The sequence below is a fragment of the Juglans microcarpa x Juglans regia genome, chromosome 1D (assembly GCF_004785595.1).
Source record: "Juglans microcarpa x Juglans regia isolate MS1-56 chromosome 1D, Jm3101_v1.0, whole genome shotgun sequence".
Lineage (NCBI taxonomy): Eukaryota > Viridiplantae > Streptophyta > Magnoliopsida > Fagales > Juglandaceae > Juglans > Juglans microcarpa x Juglans regia.
This window is the reverse complement of record NC_054594.1, coordinates 18418544-18436134: the sequence shown is the minus strand read 5'-3', so window position 1 is coordinate 18436134 and position 17591 is coordinate 18418544. Positions and strand designations below refer to the sequence as shown.

At 32.6% G+C, this 17591-nt stretch overlaps 1 protein-coding gene across 1 annotated transcript; it reads right to left on the bottom strand.

Moving 5' to 3' along the window:
• Nucleotides 1-7009: 7009 nt before the first annotated feature.
• Nucleotides 7010-8962, bottom strand: LOC121238149 (transcription factor MYB108). The gene is made up of 3 exons (XM_041134991.1): nucleotides 8606-8962; nucleotides 7916-8045; nucleotides 7010-7772 (listed from the first exon to the last, which is right to left on the bottom strand). Exons 1-3 carry the CDS (start codon nucleotides 8760-8762, stop codon nucleotides 7046-7048), a joined length of 1014 nt encoding a protein of 337 aa, XP_040990925.1. The 5' UTR covers nucleotides 8763-8962; the 3' UTR covers nucleotides 7010-7045.
• Nucleotides 8963-17591: the final 8629 nt, after the last annotated feature.

Below are 17591 nucleotides of genomic sequence, written 5' to 3'. Positions count from 1 at the left end.
TAAAAGAACTCAGCTTGTTATAGTTGGCCACATTCTTATTGGTGCACTTCGCTATCCAACACAATGAACAATGGAGATCGTGACCTTTACGAGCACGCACCGAAATGAAATTTCTTTATAGATGGCAATTCAGATCTTTCCACAACTATCGGCTTTAGATAACTTAGTTTATTAGAATAAATAAAATCCACTTTTATTTATTTATTTAATTTATAAAAACAAATTATATGTCAAAATTATCAATTTGTGTTGGGAAAATCAACACAGCGGAAGAGATAAAAGTGGTAATAAAAGAGTAAACTTTACTCACTCAGTGACACTAAGAATTTAACGTGGTTCAGCAACTGCTTACATCCACAGAAAAGAGCTTCACTAATTAAATAGTGGTACACAAGAAAATATTACAGAGGAGGAGGATCACTTTCTACTCAACTCAACTCTCTTCTTTTCTCTCAAAGCTCTCTGGGCTCTCTCTCTTTTCTCTTTTTCTTGGGTGTAATTTGAGACTCTCGCTGGGAGTCTCAATTTATAGATGATCATATATCGCCTACCTGTATGATTGCATTTATTTGCATTCAATTGCTGATGGTTGGGGCGTTGAGCGCTGGGAGATGAGTGCTGACTGCTCAAGGCATGGACTTCAACAATTTGCATCCCAAATTATTAAAATATTGTACAATCTTGACATCATGAATTAGATCATAATTAATCCAGGTTACAAGTTTAATTTCAACATGTGACAAAATGCGAATTGACTATTTTAATATATAGTTCGGGAGTGTGAAATTATGTATAATCTTTTCAAAAAATAAATATTATAAAATTAAAATAAAATACCTAATATTGACAAAATATATTTTGGAGTCACCGTGCTGAACGACATGAGTCATGACACTCGTCAGATGCCACTAAATCATTAACTTGAAATAGATTAAAATTAATGGCTTGACCCGCGCGCGCGTGCTTGGTGTGTTATTATAATGTACGTTAAACATGAGTTGATCAAGTCAAGGGATGAATTAGGTTTAGTTTGGATTGAAAAACATTCTCAATTCATCTCATTTTATTATTACAGTTTTTACATAAAATATAATAAAAAATTTAACTTTTTTAAATTTTAAAATAATAAAAAATAATATTCTAATAATATTTTATTCAATTTTCATATCAACTCATCTCATCTCAACTCGTTATTCAATACGTTGTTAATTTGATGATCACTAGTATAATAAATAATTTGGAGTAAATGGGTCATGAAGGTCTACAATATTCAATTAATTCTTTTGTACTACAATGTTGGATAAATATTTACTCACCCTTTTTGGGTATTGTGGCAATTTATTACTCAATATATGTCACTACTCCCGCTCTATAAAAGTATAACTGTGTACGTATTTCCACTTGGTAAAAGGTTTTTTATTTTTATTTTTTAATTCTACTTCATTTGAGGCATTAATTGTTTGACTCAATTGTCCCTGGTTTTTTTATGCACCTTGGTTGGATTTGAGTATCCTATTTCCTTTTATCCTCGAAAGTTTTTAACTTCATTTTGGAAATTTAATATTAAAAAACATGATGCATATATAATAATATTTGGAATAATCAGGTCGGATGGCCGGGAATTGGCATTTTCAAACTCCGTCGGTGCAACTGGCCAGTTTGAGTTGCTCGGATAATTAAGTTAAGTTATACAGACACAACATCTATAGTACTATATATTTGAGTACAGGATGAAGATTTTCTCGACGCGTCGATTTGTCATGATATAACTTCATCGTCTGCTAGCTTTCGTGACCCGTCAGATTTCTCCAATTGATCCTTGTCTAAACCTAATTAAAGGAGTCAGAAAGACACGCGGCATGCATGCATGCGCCCCATGCTTCATGTTTTTAACTTACTGGCCAGCTTCAAACCATCATTAATCATATTAGGAAGCAGGAGACATCGTACTATCTCTCATATTAGGAAGCAGGAGACATCAGTTAATGCGTGTTTGAAAGAAAATGATATAAGGTTGAGTGGTCGAGATACCCGCTGTAGGAATATATATGATGATCTTAATCATGTAATCAGGCGAAAAAAGTCCAAAATTAGGTATATTTACAAGTTAAGATCGATGGATTCATCGTGGCTGGCCTTAATTACGTACCTAATCCATGTACGTGTTGGGTTTATCCATACTCAACTTCAATCATCTCTTTTTGGTTTAAATTTTAATGGTTTATTATGTTTCTAATTCACAAATTAGTTTAAATGTCCATATATATATATAATATATATATATATGCGACTTTTCAATTGGATTTGGAATTTTGCTACTGCTGACAGATGCATGCATGCAAAATTATAAATATTAATGTAACTTCAAACTAGAAACGTACTGATAGTAACTTCAAATTCATGGGTCATGTTTGGTTCGCAGAATGGTATTTTCATTCCTTGAGGAATCATAATATATATGTATTCTCATTCTCACAAGAATATATTCTTATTCTTATTATTTCATTAATCCATTCTTATATTAAAGTGTCTGATTAAAATTAATTAGAGTGAAATCTCTAATAACATATCTAAGTCCAGCAAATTCTCCACTTATAACGTCCATAAGATCAGTAGCTAGACCACCTTTAAAATAGCCTTCTGAGGGTGATTCGACCACCCTCTGGCCGGCCATATATATAGCAGTCGCCGACCAGACAATCCTCGGCTATTTTAAGATGGCTCAAACCACATTGAATTGATTTTCTTAGTTGACCGACTTCTAATACATTTAAAGGAAAAAAAAATCTATTTTAATACTTTGTTTTTGAGTTTTAATTAATAGTTTTATTTTTTCTAAAAAATTCAATGAATTTATAATAATTTTGTAGTCATGTTCCGGATCAGCTAGCCATTCCTCTTAGTTAATTATTCCTTTATAAGGAACATCCATTTCTTATAAAATAAAGTGTAACCAAATTTTGGAATAGCTATTCCATTCCAAGATCCTATAATATTATATTATTCTGCAAACCGAACCAACCCACTTGAGAACCTATATACATCTTAAATTGAAAGATAAATTATATAGTTTAAGCGCTATACACCAATATCTCTTATAATTTCTTAGTTATTTCAATCGCTTTTTTCAGATGAAATAATGGGGATCGGATTTTTTCATGTCATTATTTATATATTGTTTTTGCCCACATGATAACATTTATCAGTTTTAGATTTAGCATATTCAACACGTTTTAAAAATTATGATAAATACTGAACCGTCGACGCGAAATATTAAACATTTAAATTGAGAACAATGATTGAGATTTAAAATAATGATCTATATACATTTTAAAATATCCACATGAAATAAAAAAAAATCACATTGTACTTCAGTAGTCCTCCTAGCGTCATGAGAATTGATATTCGATCCTTTCTTTCGATCTATTTTTGTTGAAAGTGTGCATGCTATTTTATTTTTTTAGCAGAAAACGGTGACGAGCTAAATGTTCATGAGTCCTAGTAGAGTCGAACTAATTTTTTTTTTAAAGGGGGATGGGAGTTCAAACTCATATTTTCCATTTGAAGAACCAAGTTATATGTCATCAAGCCATCAAACTCTTGACTAGAGTCGAACTAACTAAACTATAATATCAATAGCCCAAATAATTTGGAAAAAATAATGAATTATGTGGTTCCTCGACTTTGCTACTGTGCTCGTGAACCATACATGCAATCGCACCAAAATCTTTTTTAAAATTATTTGTTTAAATTAAGTAAGAGTAATGTTACTCTTCATTCAATATTATACCATCCCTATTAATATATATATTGATACGATACATTTCAAGCGATATATCTTTATTATCAGCCACTTAAATGATAAACAGTACCTAAAATGATGTATCATATAGTAAATGTAATTGAAGAAGACAAAATATAGAATAAAGAAAATGATTACTCAAATGAAAGCGTACGTATTAATGTATGGACAGGATAAGCACAAAATCACAAAGACATGTGATCATTCTTGCCAATAGTGGAATGGGAACATGGGCACTCACTTTATGTTTTGCGGGTACGAAAGATGTTCTACACATTTTAAGGACATGACTTAGAAAATTGAAAGAAGATAACACCAACAAAATGTTTGTTCAACTCAACCCCTCCTCCTCGAGTCTGTGGTCGTGATGGCTTTCAAAGACCAACAACTAGTAGTACTACAACCATTTAATTGTGTGCTCTCGCTTTCGGTACAAAGCTTCACGCAAGTGATAAATGAGGATGTAAAGTAAATTCATGTGTGAATGAAATGTCAAACGGCTTTAAAGGTCCTTATTGACAAGACACGATCAAAAGTGCATCCATGTATATCCAAAGTGGGCTCATTTCCATGTTTGTTCTTTTCCCAAAAATAACTCTACCTTCCCCTTTGTAACATGTGGCCTAAGTTTCATACTAATTGGAAATTTAAAAAAAAAAAAAAATTATTCATATTTAAAAAAACATATAACAAATTAGATATCTGGACGCATATTCTCGAATGATAGTAATGTCTCGACACTTATCAATTTTTGTTACTTAAAATTTGTTGTATAAATATATTATTTATTTTATAAAAAATTAAAATATTTTAATTTTATTAAATTAATATGTTTAACGCATTAACATATAGATATAATTTCTGTGAAATGAATAATTCCAAAGTAAAAGAATGTGACAACGAGAGTCACATGTAGCATTGGCATAGGCACCTGAAATTAAATTGGTGAAGATTTTTAAATACCTTTTCGCTAATAGCAATCGCGGAGTGAGGGTGACGAGTACTGGTGACAATAACGGTGTTCAATAGCACAGTTCCACGTAGGACCCATGGTCCCATATCATTGTAGGTACCGCAAGTCATAGCACCAGTTGCCTCGAAGAATTCGAAGCCCGGGGACTACGAAGGACCCACGTATTGACTGGGAAGTCATTGTATATAGTTCTTCCAAAGTGGGCCCCACCACTGGAAGATTTCTTTGAATTGTCGAAGAAGCTAAACGTGGCGGAAAGATGAGTCTTCGGGAGCCATTGTTGTGGAGTCCAGCTACACATTCTATTATATTCTTTTTTTAATTTTTTCTCGGGAGCTATAGCCTGTACATTCTATTACGAGGACCGACTCGTTTACCGACTATATTTCGACAGTGAAATAAAAAGAGAGAAAAGACGGTTTTAGATGGAATAAATAAAATATTATTTTTTAATATTATTATTTTATAGTTAATAAAGATCAAATTATTTATTATATTTTTCATATATATTTTAAAAAATTATAATAATAAAATAAGATAAGATGAAATGAAATTATTTTTATATCTAAAGATAAATATTTTTTACTAAATCGTTAAAAAACTATAAATTTAGTTTATTAATATTATTTTATGAGTAATACTACATACAATCCTAAAATAAAAATTATATTGTAAGTCTAATTAATTTTATCTTTAAATGTTTTTAAAATTACAATAATATCTTTATTAAAATAGTATTTTTTTTCTATTTAATGAAGAGTTTATACATACAATCTTTATTTAAAGACTGTAAATAAAATTTTTCTTATTTTATTTTCAAGTGCTGATTTTTTATAAAATTTTTAAAATTATTAGTCAATTTACTATCAATTAGTAAGAGTGTGATGTGTATTAATTAACATGAGTAGAATACTTCATGAAAAATAAAAATAAAAAACGAAAAGATTTATCCATAAATATATATATATATATATATATATTTATGAGTGTGTGGAGGGTAGGGCCAATAATTTAAAAGAAAATAATATGAGTACAGTTCAAACGCGGACTTCTAATATTGGGAGCTGTTTCAAGGGTTGCGGCGGCCGGTGCTTCTGTCCATAATCATAAAAAATTAAAAGAAACAACCTTTATACTTAACACGTGGCACAACCTCAACACCTCATTCACAAGGGGACCACTTTGGTGGCTTCTCTTAAAGGCACGCGGCCTACAAAAGATTCCCAGCCGCCATGACACCCGCCCCGCGTCTCTCTCTCTCTCTCTCTCTCTCTACACTACTATTCTATCACGTTTTGGACGACCTTTTTATTCACAATTCCACGTGTGAGCTTTTTTTTTTTTTTTTTTTTTTGAACTCGTAATTTTTAACCTCGGAACGAATTGACATAATTACCCAAATTAAAAAAAAAGATTAAATAAATGGTGATGTTTTGTCTTGATAAGTGGGTTCCAAACACTTGTCCGTACGTCGGCAAGCAAAAGAACAAGTTATCGGAATTGTACTTAGGCGGCCTTTGAATCATGTAACACGATAAGATCGTTTTTTAAAGTACTAGTTAGAAATGTGGCTAACTCAATTTATACGTCGACCAATCAGGTAAATCCACGACTCCAAAATCATTGCCAATTACCTTTCACCAATCTAGAACATGGGGAGGGGGACTTTAATCCCCCAACCCCACCCCCTTAGCTTCTCCTCCCATATTCAGGCCCCATGGACAAGGTCTCAAATACGACACGACTTAATCTTAAGTATATTTATTATAATATCAGTTCAATAAGGACTTTTTCTATGTAAAGTGGTGGAACCAATTATGCACATGATCTTTAATTAATATATATTATCTAAACCTATTCTTTTCTAGTGCAATTACCCATCAATAAGAAATATTTAAAGACCCATAAAGGAAAAAAAGCAAACAAACACACGGTCGATTATTTCAAAGAATGAGATTGCAAAAAAAAAAAAAAAAAAAAAAAAAAAAGCAGCTCAAATTACAAATTTCCCCACCCCAGATATAAAATAAAATTAAAAAAAAAAAAAAAAAAACAGAAAGATACAAACTGAATAATTCACAATTAGATCTCTCTGTTCTCGTCTTTCATAAATTAATCTACATGTATCCTAAATTAGAATTATTCTAATTAATTTCATAATTCTTAATTTCTTCCCTTTCTCCCATTGCCTTTCTGAATGATCTGATCTCTGTTTTTTGTTTTTCCCTAAATGACGTACGTAAATTACATTCATTCACTTTCGCGACGTTTCAAAGGCTGTTCATGTTGTTGAGCTGCTGCTGTAAAAACCACATGTCCTCAACATTCCATAAATTGTCCGACGTGTCCGGAGCACCTTCCAGCCACTGGTTGCTCTGCTCCATAGCTTGCAAATCCATTAATCCGGTGTTGAAGTAATTTCCACATGGGCTAGTTAAGCTCTGGCCGTCTGGGTAACCGACCGGGAAATAATCCTGACTAGGGTTGTTACTAACCGGGATGTTGTAATAATCGGTCAAGTCGGATACCGGTGATATGATCTGAGGGGCCCCGTAAGAGTCCGACGATGAGGCCCCCGTGCTAGAATTCTCCGGCGTGTAACTCGGAGTAATCTGTGCAGTACCCCCAAAGTCACGTTGGCCAATATTATTAAACCCTGCTGGTGGCAAAACCATCTGGCCCTCGTGGATGTCAAGGTTATTATTGTTTATTAGGTGGTGATTGGTATTGGTAGAAGTGATGCTGGAGTTGGCTGAGCCGATGGAAGAAGTTCCGTTGATGGCAACCGCCTGCGCGGTGGAGGTGGTGGGAGCAGTTGCAGCGGCTTGAATGCGCTCCACCAACCTTGGCATCCAAAGATAACGCATGGTGTCCTTGAATTGCTTGCTGTTCACGTCGCATTTGAGCTGCTTGGCGTGCTTTTGGACACGAGTTCTCCAGTAGTTCTTGATCTCGTTGTCGGTTCGTCCCGGCAAGTGTTGTGCAATTTTAGACCATCTATTACAGATGCAAAAAACCAGTTTTCGATAAGGATTAATTAGGGTTGAATCAAAGAAACCCAACAAGGAAAAAAAAAAAAAAAAAAAAAGACAAACAAACAAACAGGCCGTTGGGTTAATAATTATGACGTATGTACTTACCGGTTTCCCCAACGGGAATGAAGGTCAAGAATCATAAGCTGTTCTTCTAGGGTGATGTTTCCACGTCGAACATCGGGTCGAAGATAGTTGAGCCACCTTAATCTGCAGCTCTTTCCGGTTCGTTTCAAACCTGTTTGAAGAAACCAATTAGATTTTGGTAAAGTTTGATCATGACAACAGATATTGAGAGAAAGAAATTAAAGAAAGAGCTATAGCATTATTATTCTTTCTTGTTCTTTTTTCCACCAGTGACTTTATGCGCGAGTGCTAAAAACTTATGCTTTATAAATATCTAATGTACGGGAAGAATAATATTCTAGCTAGCATATATCATTTCGTTTGTACACATAGAACCAATATTGAATCTGTCATCATGCTCAACTCTTTTTCCATAAAGCTTATGGAGTACACATAAGGCTGCTAGCTTCTGCGCATCTGCTTTATATATATGTTCAAACTATGATGTGGATCTTTGTGTAAAGTCCATTAAATTTGAGAAAAAAAGAAAGCAAAAAACCAGATTTTAAACCGGGATTTTAGGAGGAGAAAAAAGAAACCATATCAGAGACAGAATCCCAGACATGGAGCTAGAAACATGAGAAGAGCGAGTTGATAAAAAAACATGTTATTGGCATGTGTGGGAATATTATAAACAAGAAAGTAGATGGAAAATACTTATATAGTACGTACCAGCACAACGAGCAAGGGAATTCCAGCGACCCTCGCCGTGATTAGCAATGTAATTGATGAGGGTGAAGTCCTCATCAACAGTCCAGGGACCTCTCCTAAGGTCCATCTCGTCCTCGCTCTGAACGGTGGTGCTGCGAGCTCTTCCTTTAACATCCATTCTATTTCCTGAAATGGGGGAACTGATTGATTGAAAAAGAATTGCTTTTGGATTATTAGACAGTTTGAGAGAGAGAACGAGAGAGTGAGAGAGAGATGAGCGATATGAGAAAGGGAGAGTTAGATTTAGATTATTACAAGAAGGATGGGGAGGGATGGGTTTTTATAGATAGATGGATGAGTTTGAAATAACTGGTAGCCTGAGAGAGAGAGAGAGAGAGAGAGAGAGAGAGAGAGAGCATAGCCGCAATAGGTGAGTTTATTAATTTAGTGATTTAACCAACACTTAAGCTTGACAGCAATTATAGTTAGCAAGAGGCTTTTGAAGTTTGACGCTTTGACTTTCACAACCATCTCTGGATCTGTGTGTGCGTGCCTGCCTGCCTGCCCGCAAGTACCGAGTTAATTACGCTTCCGTGGAGATTGACGGTTTTCGATCCCTTCGGCCTTTCCGGAACCATGCCGTCCATTTCTCTTAGGCACCCAAAGCCACAAAACTAGAAATTGTAGGAAAACAGAACAGTACTTCTTCTCACTAATTTTCGACAATTTGAGATTTCCTACAATTCTTACATATAAACACTTTTATAATTGGTGATAATATGTAAATCTTACAGTATTTAATACTGCCGGCTGTCTATAATTCACAGATTTAATGTTGCGAGACACTGCAAAAAATATGTTTTTTTTTTTAATGAAATTTTGTACCTTAAAAAAGGTATTTCTATTATAATAATAAGATCCATATATTGTTTCTTTCTCTTTTCAATTCTACAGATTTAATGTAGCACTTCTTGTTAAAAAAACATATAGATATCAAAGATGTGAGGTATGAACCAACAGTTTTAAATCAATCATCAATATTTCTAATTAGGACCGCCAACACGAAGCATAAATTAATTACTTGTATTAATTCTCACTCATTAACTATATATATTTCAACGCAGCTTTCATTTAAAAGCCGATTGGAATACATTCGAGTTTAATTTCTTTAGTACTTTTTTCAAATTATATATATATATTGATCAGAAGATCAATGTTTGGAGCAATTTAGGAAGCTGATGAATTTCATGATCAGCATTAGACATGAGTTCGATCTGCCATTAATTGGACATGATGTCTTCGATCCACTTCATGTTTTTTTTTTTATTTTCTCTTCCACAAAGTTGATTAATATATATTGTTTCTGCTAAGGATGACATGCAATTAGGACATTAATTCCTAATACACATATATGAAAGTTAAAGATCAATAGGGAATTAGTCAAACAGAATATATTTGAACACCATATTTTGTTGAAATAATGTAAGATAGTAATGGATCCAAATATGCTTAATTATATGTGAATATATTTAAAAAAAAAATTAAGTTAAAAAATTACGAAAAACTCATATATATATATATATATATATATATATATATATATATATATATATATATATAGGTTCTTAATTATCCCATGAACCCCACGCTACACTAATTAGTTACCAAAGGCCGTAGCGTACGTACGTATGTGCAGTAAGTTAGTACAGCTAGCTAGCATTCGACGGCTCGATCACTGCGTTCTTTCTCTCACCACTTATGCCCGCCCTAGATCTCAAAGCTACGAAGTCTTTCATATTCTTTCTAGCATGCAGCCTAAGTTCCCCCCTCACTCGTGTGTATTTGTGTTAAAATCTATTCACTATAAGAAAAATGAATATTTGTAATGAATTATTTACGATGATAATAACTATTTGTAATGAAAATAAATTCATTTTAATAAAAAATAATTATTTTCGTAAAAAATAACTGACTACAAATAAGTAATTTTCATTTTGACATCTAAACCCACTACCTGTTCACACTCACACCCCTTTCTCTTCAATCTCCTTTTCAATTAAGAAAGGTATGTCGATTGTCTCGAAAAAAAATATATAGATAAAAAAGCTTAAAGAAAAGGGACCAATTTGTATTGTCATTGTTTAGTAATCGATTTCTCAAATAAAATTTGCTGCTACTACTACATATACGTAGAAATAAAAATTCTAAAAACACAAGTACTTAATATATGTTTTAGATTTCTAATGAAGATATTTTGTGGAATAATACTCATCTATTAGTATTTTTGTAATGAAATATTTAGAATTTATTTTCTTCATAGAAACTACCAATTGATCTTTTAAAATGTCATCTTTCATTCTAGTATTTAAGCTACTTTATCAAGTTTCATGTAAAATCTTGATATTTTCGTGTCACATTAAACATATAAATGCTATAATTGAGACCAAAAATAAATTTCTTCTTGCTCAATAAAGTCTAGAGGATAAAACTCAACTATTTTTCATATAGATCATAAACTTTAAATAATTTTTCTTGTATTTTTACTTTGGATTTCATATTTAGAAGCCTAATATTGTATAACAAAAAACTTCAGAATCCATATTAATAAGTTTATCATTTCTCCTCAACTTAGTTTTAATTGAATTTTGATAATGACACATCCTTGAAAATAGAAAATATATAGAAATTATACAAAATTTTGGAAGTGTAGGAAAAAAAATTGAAGAGAGGCATTTTAGGTATATTGAAATTTTAGAAAAATTTAGAAAGCATATGAGAATTAATTATAAATTTTGTGGGGGAGACATTTTCTATATATATTTATAGAATCATGAATAAAATCTAGGAGGTATTTTGAATTTTTAAAAACCTTTTTTTTCGGGTGTGGATCATACTTATTCGTAGTGAAGTGAAGAGTACTACTTAGGATTCAAATTAAGAATCGGCATCTAGAATATTTAATTATTAAATAAGGTAAAGTATAGAAATAGAATTTAAACTTATGCTCTTATATCATTTTATACCGTCATTTGTCCAAAAAATGTATTTAAATTGACGATCGAGAAGAGATAAATATAATGGTCATTATTTAATTTTTATTTCAACACACCTATAGAGCTTAAACTAATTGGTACTTGCTTGCTCCGAACAATATTCGAGGAACTACGTACTTAATTGGTGCTTGATTTCTCATATCTTATAATGGAGTACTACTACTACGGTCTTGTAATCACTCTTCCTTTTTCATCCCTTCCACGCGTCACTTTAGACATTAATATTGTTAATGCTTTTGGCAAACACAAAATGTTAATGTCCGTTCCATAATTGCGCACACACACGATCGATATCTATATAGACTATATGTATATATGTATATATATTATTTTATTCTTAATTTGATGGCCTAGCAGAGAGGGTAAATATTACATTAATTACATCCAGAGAAAAAATTACATTAATTAATATTTTCTATTTAATGTTTATGACCTATATAATTAAGATCAGATAAATAGCTAGGTAGGGTCGGCCATAGGCCGTGTTAATTGGTGCAATTTATGCCCCCCTAAGCTGCAACTTCGATACTTGATCACAACCCAATTCAAATTTAATTTAATTTAATTTTAACATGCATGCACCCTCCCCCCCCCCCTTTTTTTTTTTTTTTTTTTTAAGACATGACATCATTAGGGCTTATTTGAGGAGTGAGATGAGATGATAATTTTGTGAATAGTAATGAAATAATTTGAGTTTAATAGTTTTTGGGTTTAATTTAGAAAATGAGAGAGAAAAAGTTGAATAAAAAATATTATAAAGTTAAAATATTGTAATAATATAGTTTTATAATATTATTTTTGTTTGAAAATTTAAAAAAGTTGGAATTATTTTTTATTTTTTTATTTGAAAGTTTGAAAGAGTTGTAATGATTAATATGAAAATTTTGAATTTGAATTATGTTTGGGAATAAGATGAGATGAGATAAAATGACATCAGATGAGAATTTTATATCTTATTATTCTTAATGTTGATCTCTGTTCTCGTTTTTCTTTTTAATATAGATAGTAGTTTTATCGATCATTTTAAACTTCTAAGAGAGTACAGATCATTGTAAGTTCGTACTTAATTAAGATTCAAATTAAGTGGATATTAGTTCCAGACCGATAAGATTAATTGTAAATGTACCTTGCTTTATTATATATATATATATATATATATATATATATATATACACGTGTACACACAAACACACACCAATGAAAAGAACATCAAAGGCATCTGATCCAAATCAGCAGTGTAAATATGCGAGAGGACATGCAGTAAAATCTGTGATGGAATATGATATGTATAAAACTGAACCAATTTGCCCTTTTCTACAGTACCGACCACTTTTTGACGAAGACCACTTGCTCCGATATACATGAATGAATTTAATTTGCCGAATGTTAATGCGCACATGTGGCCGGTAATCGGCTAATATATATATATATATATATATATATATATATGTCTCTTTCACTGTGAAGGCCGTTAACGTTTTTCTCCAACGTTGAAATTAATTAACTTGGCTGGCTTGGTGGACGATTTAGTTTTTGGTGGATAGGTACGTACGCACAAGCATTAGTACCGTGGGTGGGTTTAATTCTCACGTCCTTAATAAACTATTTCCCTCCCCCTCCGGGCGGGCCTCCCCCCAAAAAAGACCATACCGACCTAGTGGTGATCCTGTATATATGGCATACATATATATATATATAGTTACAATTTACAAGCAAGAAATAAATAATCCTAAGTATTGCTATATAGGTCTATACAGAGAATTATGGAATGTTCAAGTTTACACCCTGATCATAATATATAGATCTTATTGCATGTAGTATGTCAGATGATCTACTTTACACTAATAACTGAAATTTAATTTATATATAATTTGATGTACGTACCACATAAGGCATACTAGTTTATTAAGTAATTTTTATATAATTTATTTTGGACTAGGCCAAGCATTTCTCTTTTGAAAAATTAGAATTCCAAGTAGCTACGTATAACTTATTAAGTTTGCTTGTTAAATCAACAATCATCTCAAAAGCTAGCGGGTCAGTGTAAATATCGATCTTCTAGAGTTTGTTTGAATCCAGTTAAAGCTTCACCTGATATCCTGTTAATTAATGATCACGACTTGTTTAAAAAATTTAAATTGATTGAGAGAGCTGATAAATTTATGTATTTAATTTATATTTCAACAAACTTTACGTATTATACGATGGACTCTAGAGGAAAACTATTAATTAATTACGCACTCCTTAATAAAATATTTTTATTCATGATGCTAGTTATAAGTCTTCAATTCGAGTCGGCGTTGTGGAGGCCGCTGGGATTATAGAAAATCTCTAAATATGGACAAAATTGTCTATGAGCGGAAAGAGTTGGCAATAAAATTATTAATAATTAAAAATACTACTTGTGGAATTTGATGTTGTTGCTTAGATGAACAAACTTTTAATTGGAAATAAAAATAAAGAAAAATCTACTCATCATCTATGGGCTAGCTACACATTATATATGATTTTTTAATTGAATAATGTTAGATACAATCATAGAATGTGCATGCAAACGCTGTGCAATATTTTTAAAAAAGAGTGAGATTTATTATTAAAAAATTAATTTTTTTTTTTCATATATATCTCGTATTTACTCATTTTTTTTTAAAAATTACGCAACGCTCGCACACTTTACTCTACCACCACAAATATATCATTTCTCGACGAGTAGAACGGCTCAAAGATAAAAGCCGAAAGATTAGGAAATTACAATTTATGCCATGATATTCACGTGTATCATGTATGTGGCAGAAACGACTGCAACTTACTAGCTAGCTAATTAATTGCACATGCATGCACTTCGCTACTTTAGGGTTTTGATCATGCTGGGTCTCTATCGGCCAACACCTTGCAGTTTCTCTCTTATTATTTTCTTGAGCAAGAAAGTGTGCAGGCCAGGGAGATCTTTCAGCTAGAAACAAAATTTAGGCGAAATTAGTTACATGAGCTAGCCTCCAAAAAAGATATAAGAAAAAAAATTATTTATAAGCTGGACTATATATTGAGTCAATTTTTTTTTTTTTTTAAAAAAAAAAATTATTAAAGCAGAAATTTAAGGATATATATTTTTTAATTAAAACTAGTCCCCAAAAAGAAGTTAATTCAGCATGACCCCCAGCCTTAACCTTTAATTCTAGCTTTGTCCCTATAGCTAGTACGTTATATATATATATGATCAGGGTGATCATGATAGTTAATATAAGTACTAGTAAGTACCCTTATACTTAGTAAGGGAACCTTCAAGAGGCCGGTCGACCTTGATCATGACAGAGAGTCGACCTGTGTGTGCTTTCTGATCAAGACAGAGTAGATCGAGCGTACGTAGCCGGCTAACCGGCCTAGCCATATACCAATGGCAAATGGGTGCTAATTAAGCCGGTGGACACTGATCGGTAATAGGCTCATGCATAGGTCTCATGATTTACTTAATGATGTGCTCATGAATCTTCAAACTCATGATTATTAATACCTCTTATATCCACCAAATAATTACGCGATCGATGGCCAGTAACAAGTCTTTTACTACTTGGTGATCAGCACACGTGAGCATGGATATTGTTTGCTAATTTCCTCTTGCTAATGAAATTAAGATTCCGTTTGGATATTGAACTGAGTTGAGATGAGTAAAATTCTTTATGAATAGTAGTGAGTTGAGATAGTAGAATGAGTTTTGTGGGCCCACCTAAGATGAGTTTAAATATTAAAATAAATTTAGATGTATTTATGAAAATTTGAAAAAGGTTGTGGGTCTTGCGTGTAAAGAAATGTTGAGTTGAAAAAGATTGTGAGTCCCACGTGTAAAAAGATTTTGAGTTGAAATGACTTCAGTGATTTGAAGATTAGGTGCTTGAATGTTAGACTCAATTTAAAATTAGACTGAATTGAGTTGATCTCAATTCAGTCCAAGTTCCAAACAAGACCTGAGAGACTGACCTCATTCTGATTTTTCAATATTTTTTTTACTGTTTTTCTTATGGTTAGGAAAATTAATTGTATTTAATTTCAGGTGTTGATGATGGTTATGTGATGCCCCAACCATATAATATGCATTGTTATCAAATTCGACTAATAAAGATAATGGCGATTGCTTCTAGTAAGTAGTAAAGCAGAGAGGTAAGTGTATATATGGGTACCGCCAAAAAAAGGATAGAAGGGGGGACCTACTCAATAATCACATGCTTCAATCAATATTTGAACTTTTATCAGTGGGAGTATTATAATTAATTAAGTAGCCAATTAGTGTGAAACACAACCACCAATTATCATGGATATGTGGCTAGCTAGGTTAGAATATGCTGCAATTATATTATAATTATAATTATATATAAGAATTCGTGTATTGCACTAATTAGATGCTAGTCTATTATGGGGCCTACTAAACATATCTTCTTAATTAATTATGAGTACTAGCTGAGTACTGAAAAGATACTCTTTCTAGAGTACTACTAGCTGAATACTCTTTTGTGGATTATTTCTCACACTCAAATGCCCCCAACTGGCCGGCCGGCCGGCGTTGCATGCAGCAAATAAATATTGTGGAATGCAAGAATGCAGAAAGACGAGCTCCTAAACCCAAAAAAGACAAGAAAAGAGTATGATATATATTTAGTCAAATAAATCCTCCCATTCTCAATCAAATATCCTACTTTCACCGATCGATCATGACTTTGTTCCTACCGGTTGTGGACTATATATGTTTGCCGCAGGCGAAAAAAATGATCGGAAAAAAATATATTAAAGATCATTAATTAATTAATTATTAGGATAATTTCAACTATACAGGGTGGCCTTTTCTTTACAAGTATCATATTGTATCATTATGTTGTGGGGTAGTATTAGAAAACTAAAAGGAAGAGGACAGAATGCTAGTGCTGTCATTTGAAAAGAGCTCGCTTGAAAAAGTGGAGGAGTTGTGTACAGATTCTGAAACCCAGCTCGATCGTTACCCCCGAAAGGAGACTGGATGGGGAAAAGCAGAGCAGAGCAGGATTGAAACAATTGTCCAAAGAAAAAACCATTATTATTATTATTATTATTATTGTTATTATTATTATCAGACTAATTATCTGACAGTGCGTACGTACCCCACACAAAGAAAAACATTTCTTATGGCACTTAAACACCACCTGCATGCGCGCTATCACGGCGACTAGATCTCCTTAATATATTTCACTGTCCGATTATAGGTTCATTTCACCATCGAGTTGCTAGGCATGCACCAACTAATTTTTCTCCTTCTCTGTCCTCATTTACACGTACAACAAAGTTGAATATCCCATAGATCAATGGGGAAGCTTATCTTCCTGCGCATGTTGATTTACATGAGTCTTTAATTAATATTAATTCATGTAAATTCATGTTTATATTAGATTGGACTGGTGAAAATGAAACTTTCATCTACAACATGAGTACCCTTTTAGCTAAATCTATCCAATGATTTTAAGTAGCTAAAACTAGCACATGACGCATACACAGATCAGCATGCATGGCTTGATCATGATGAGTTCTTTTCCCTATTAGATGGCTTGTATCATTATAAGTTCATATTTGGGATTTAAAAAACTGAACGTAAAGTCAAAAGCATCACTTTTCATTAACAAACGTCAGATGAAAACCGAGAACTAGGCTTCAGAATCTGATCATCACGAACTTACAAATTAAATGATGATATCGTTAATTTGCTGCAAACGATTAAACCCTAATTGATTGTTATCTAATCCTGTCACCAGAGAAAGCTGAAAACGATTAACGAGGGAATAAAATTGGTCTGTACGTGAGAGCGACACCATCCATAGTTTCCTGGTCTTTTTGTCAAAAGCTAGCCGGGTTTTCGGGGCTTGAGGTATTGACATTTCCACTGGCCGGTGTTCATTTCCATGGACAGCAACTCTCTCTCTCTCTCTCTCATATAA

Coding starts and splice junctions, on each gene's coding strand:
- LOC121238149 (XM_041134991.1), bottom strand. CDS start 8,762: ATGGATGTTAAAGGAAGAGCTCGCAGCACCACCGTTCAGAGCGAGGAC. Junction 8,046..8,605: donor TTCCCTTGCTCGTTGTGCTG/GTACGTACTATA, acceptor TTCTTCAAACAG/GTTTGAAACGAACCGGAAAG. Junction 7,773..7,915: donor CATTCCCGTTGGGGAAACCG/GTAAGTACATAC, acceptor CATCTGTAATAG/ATGGTCTAAAATTGCACAAC.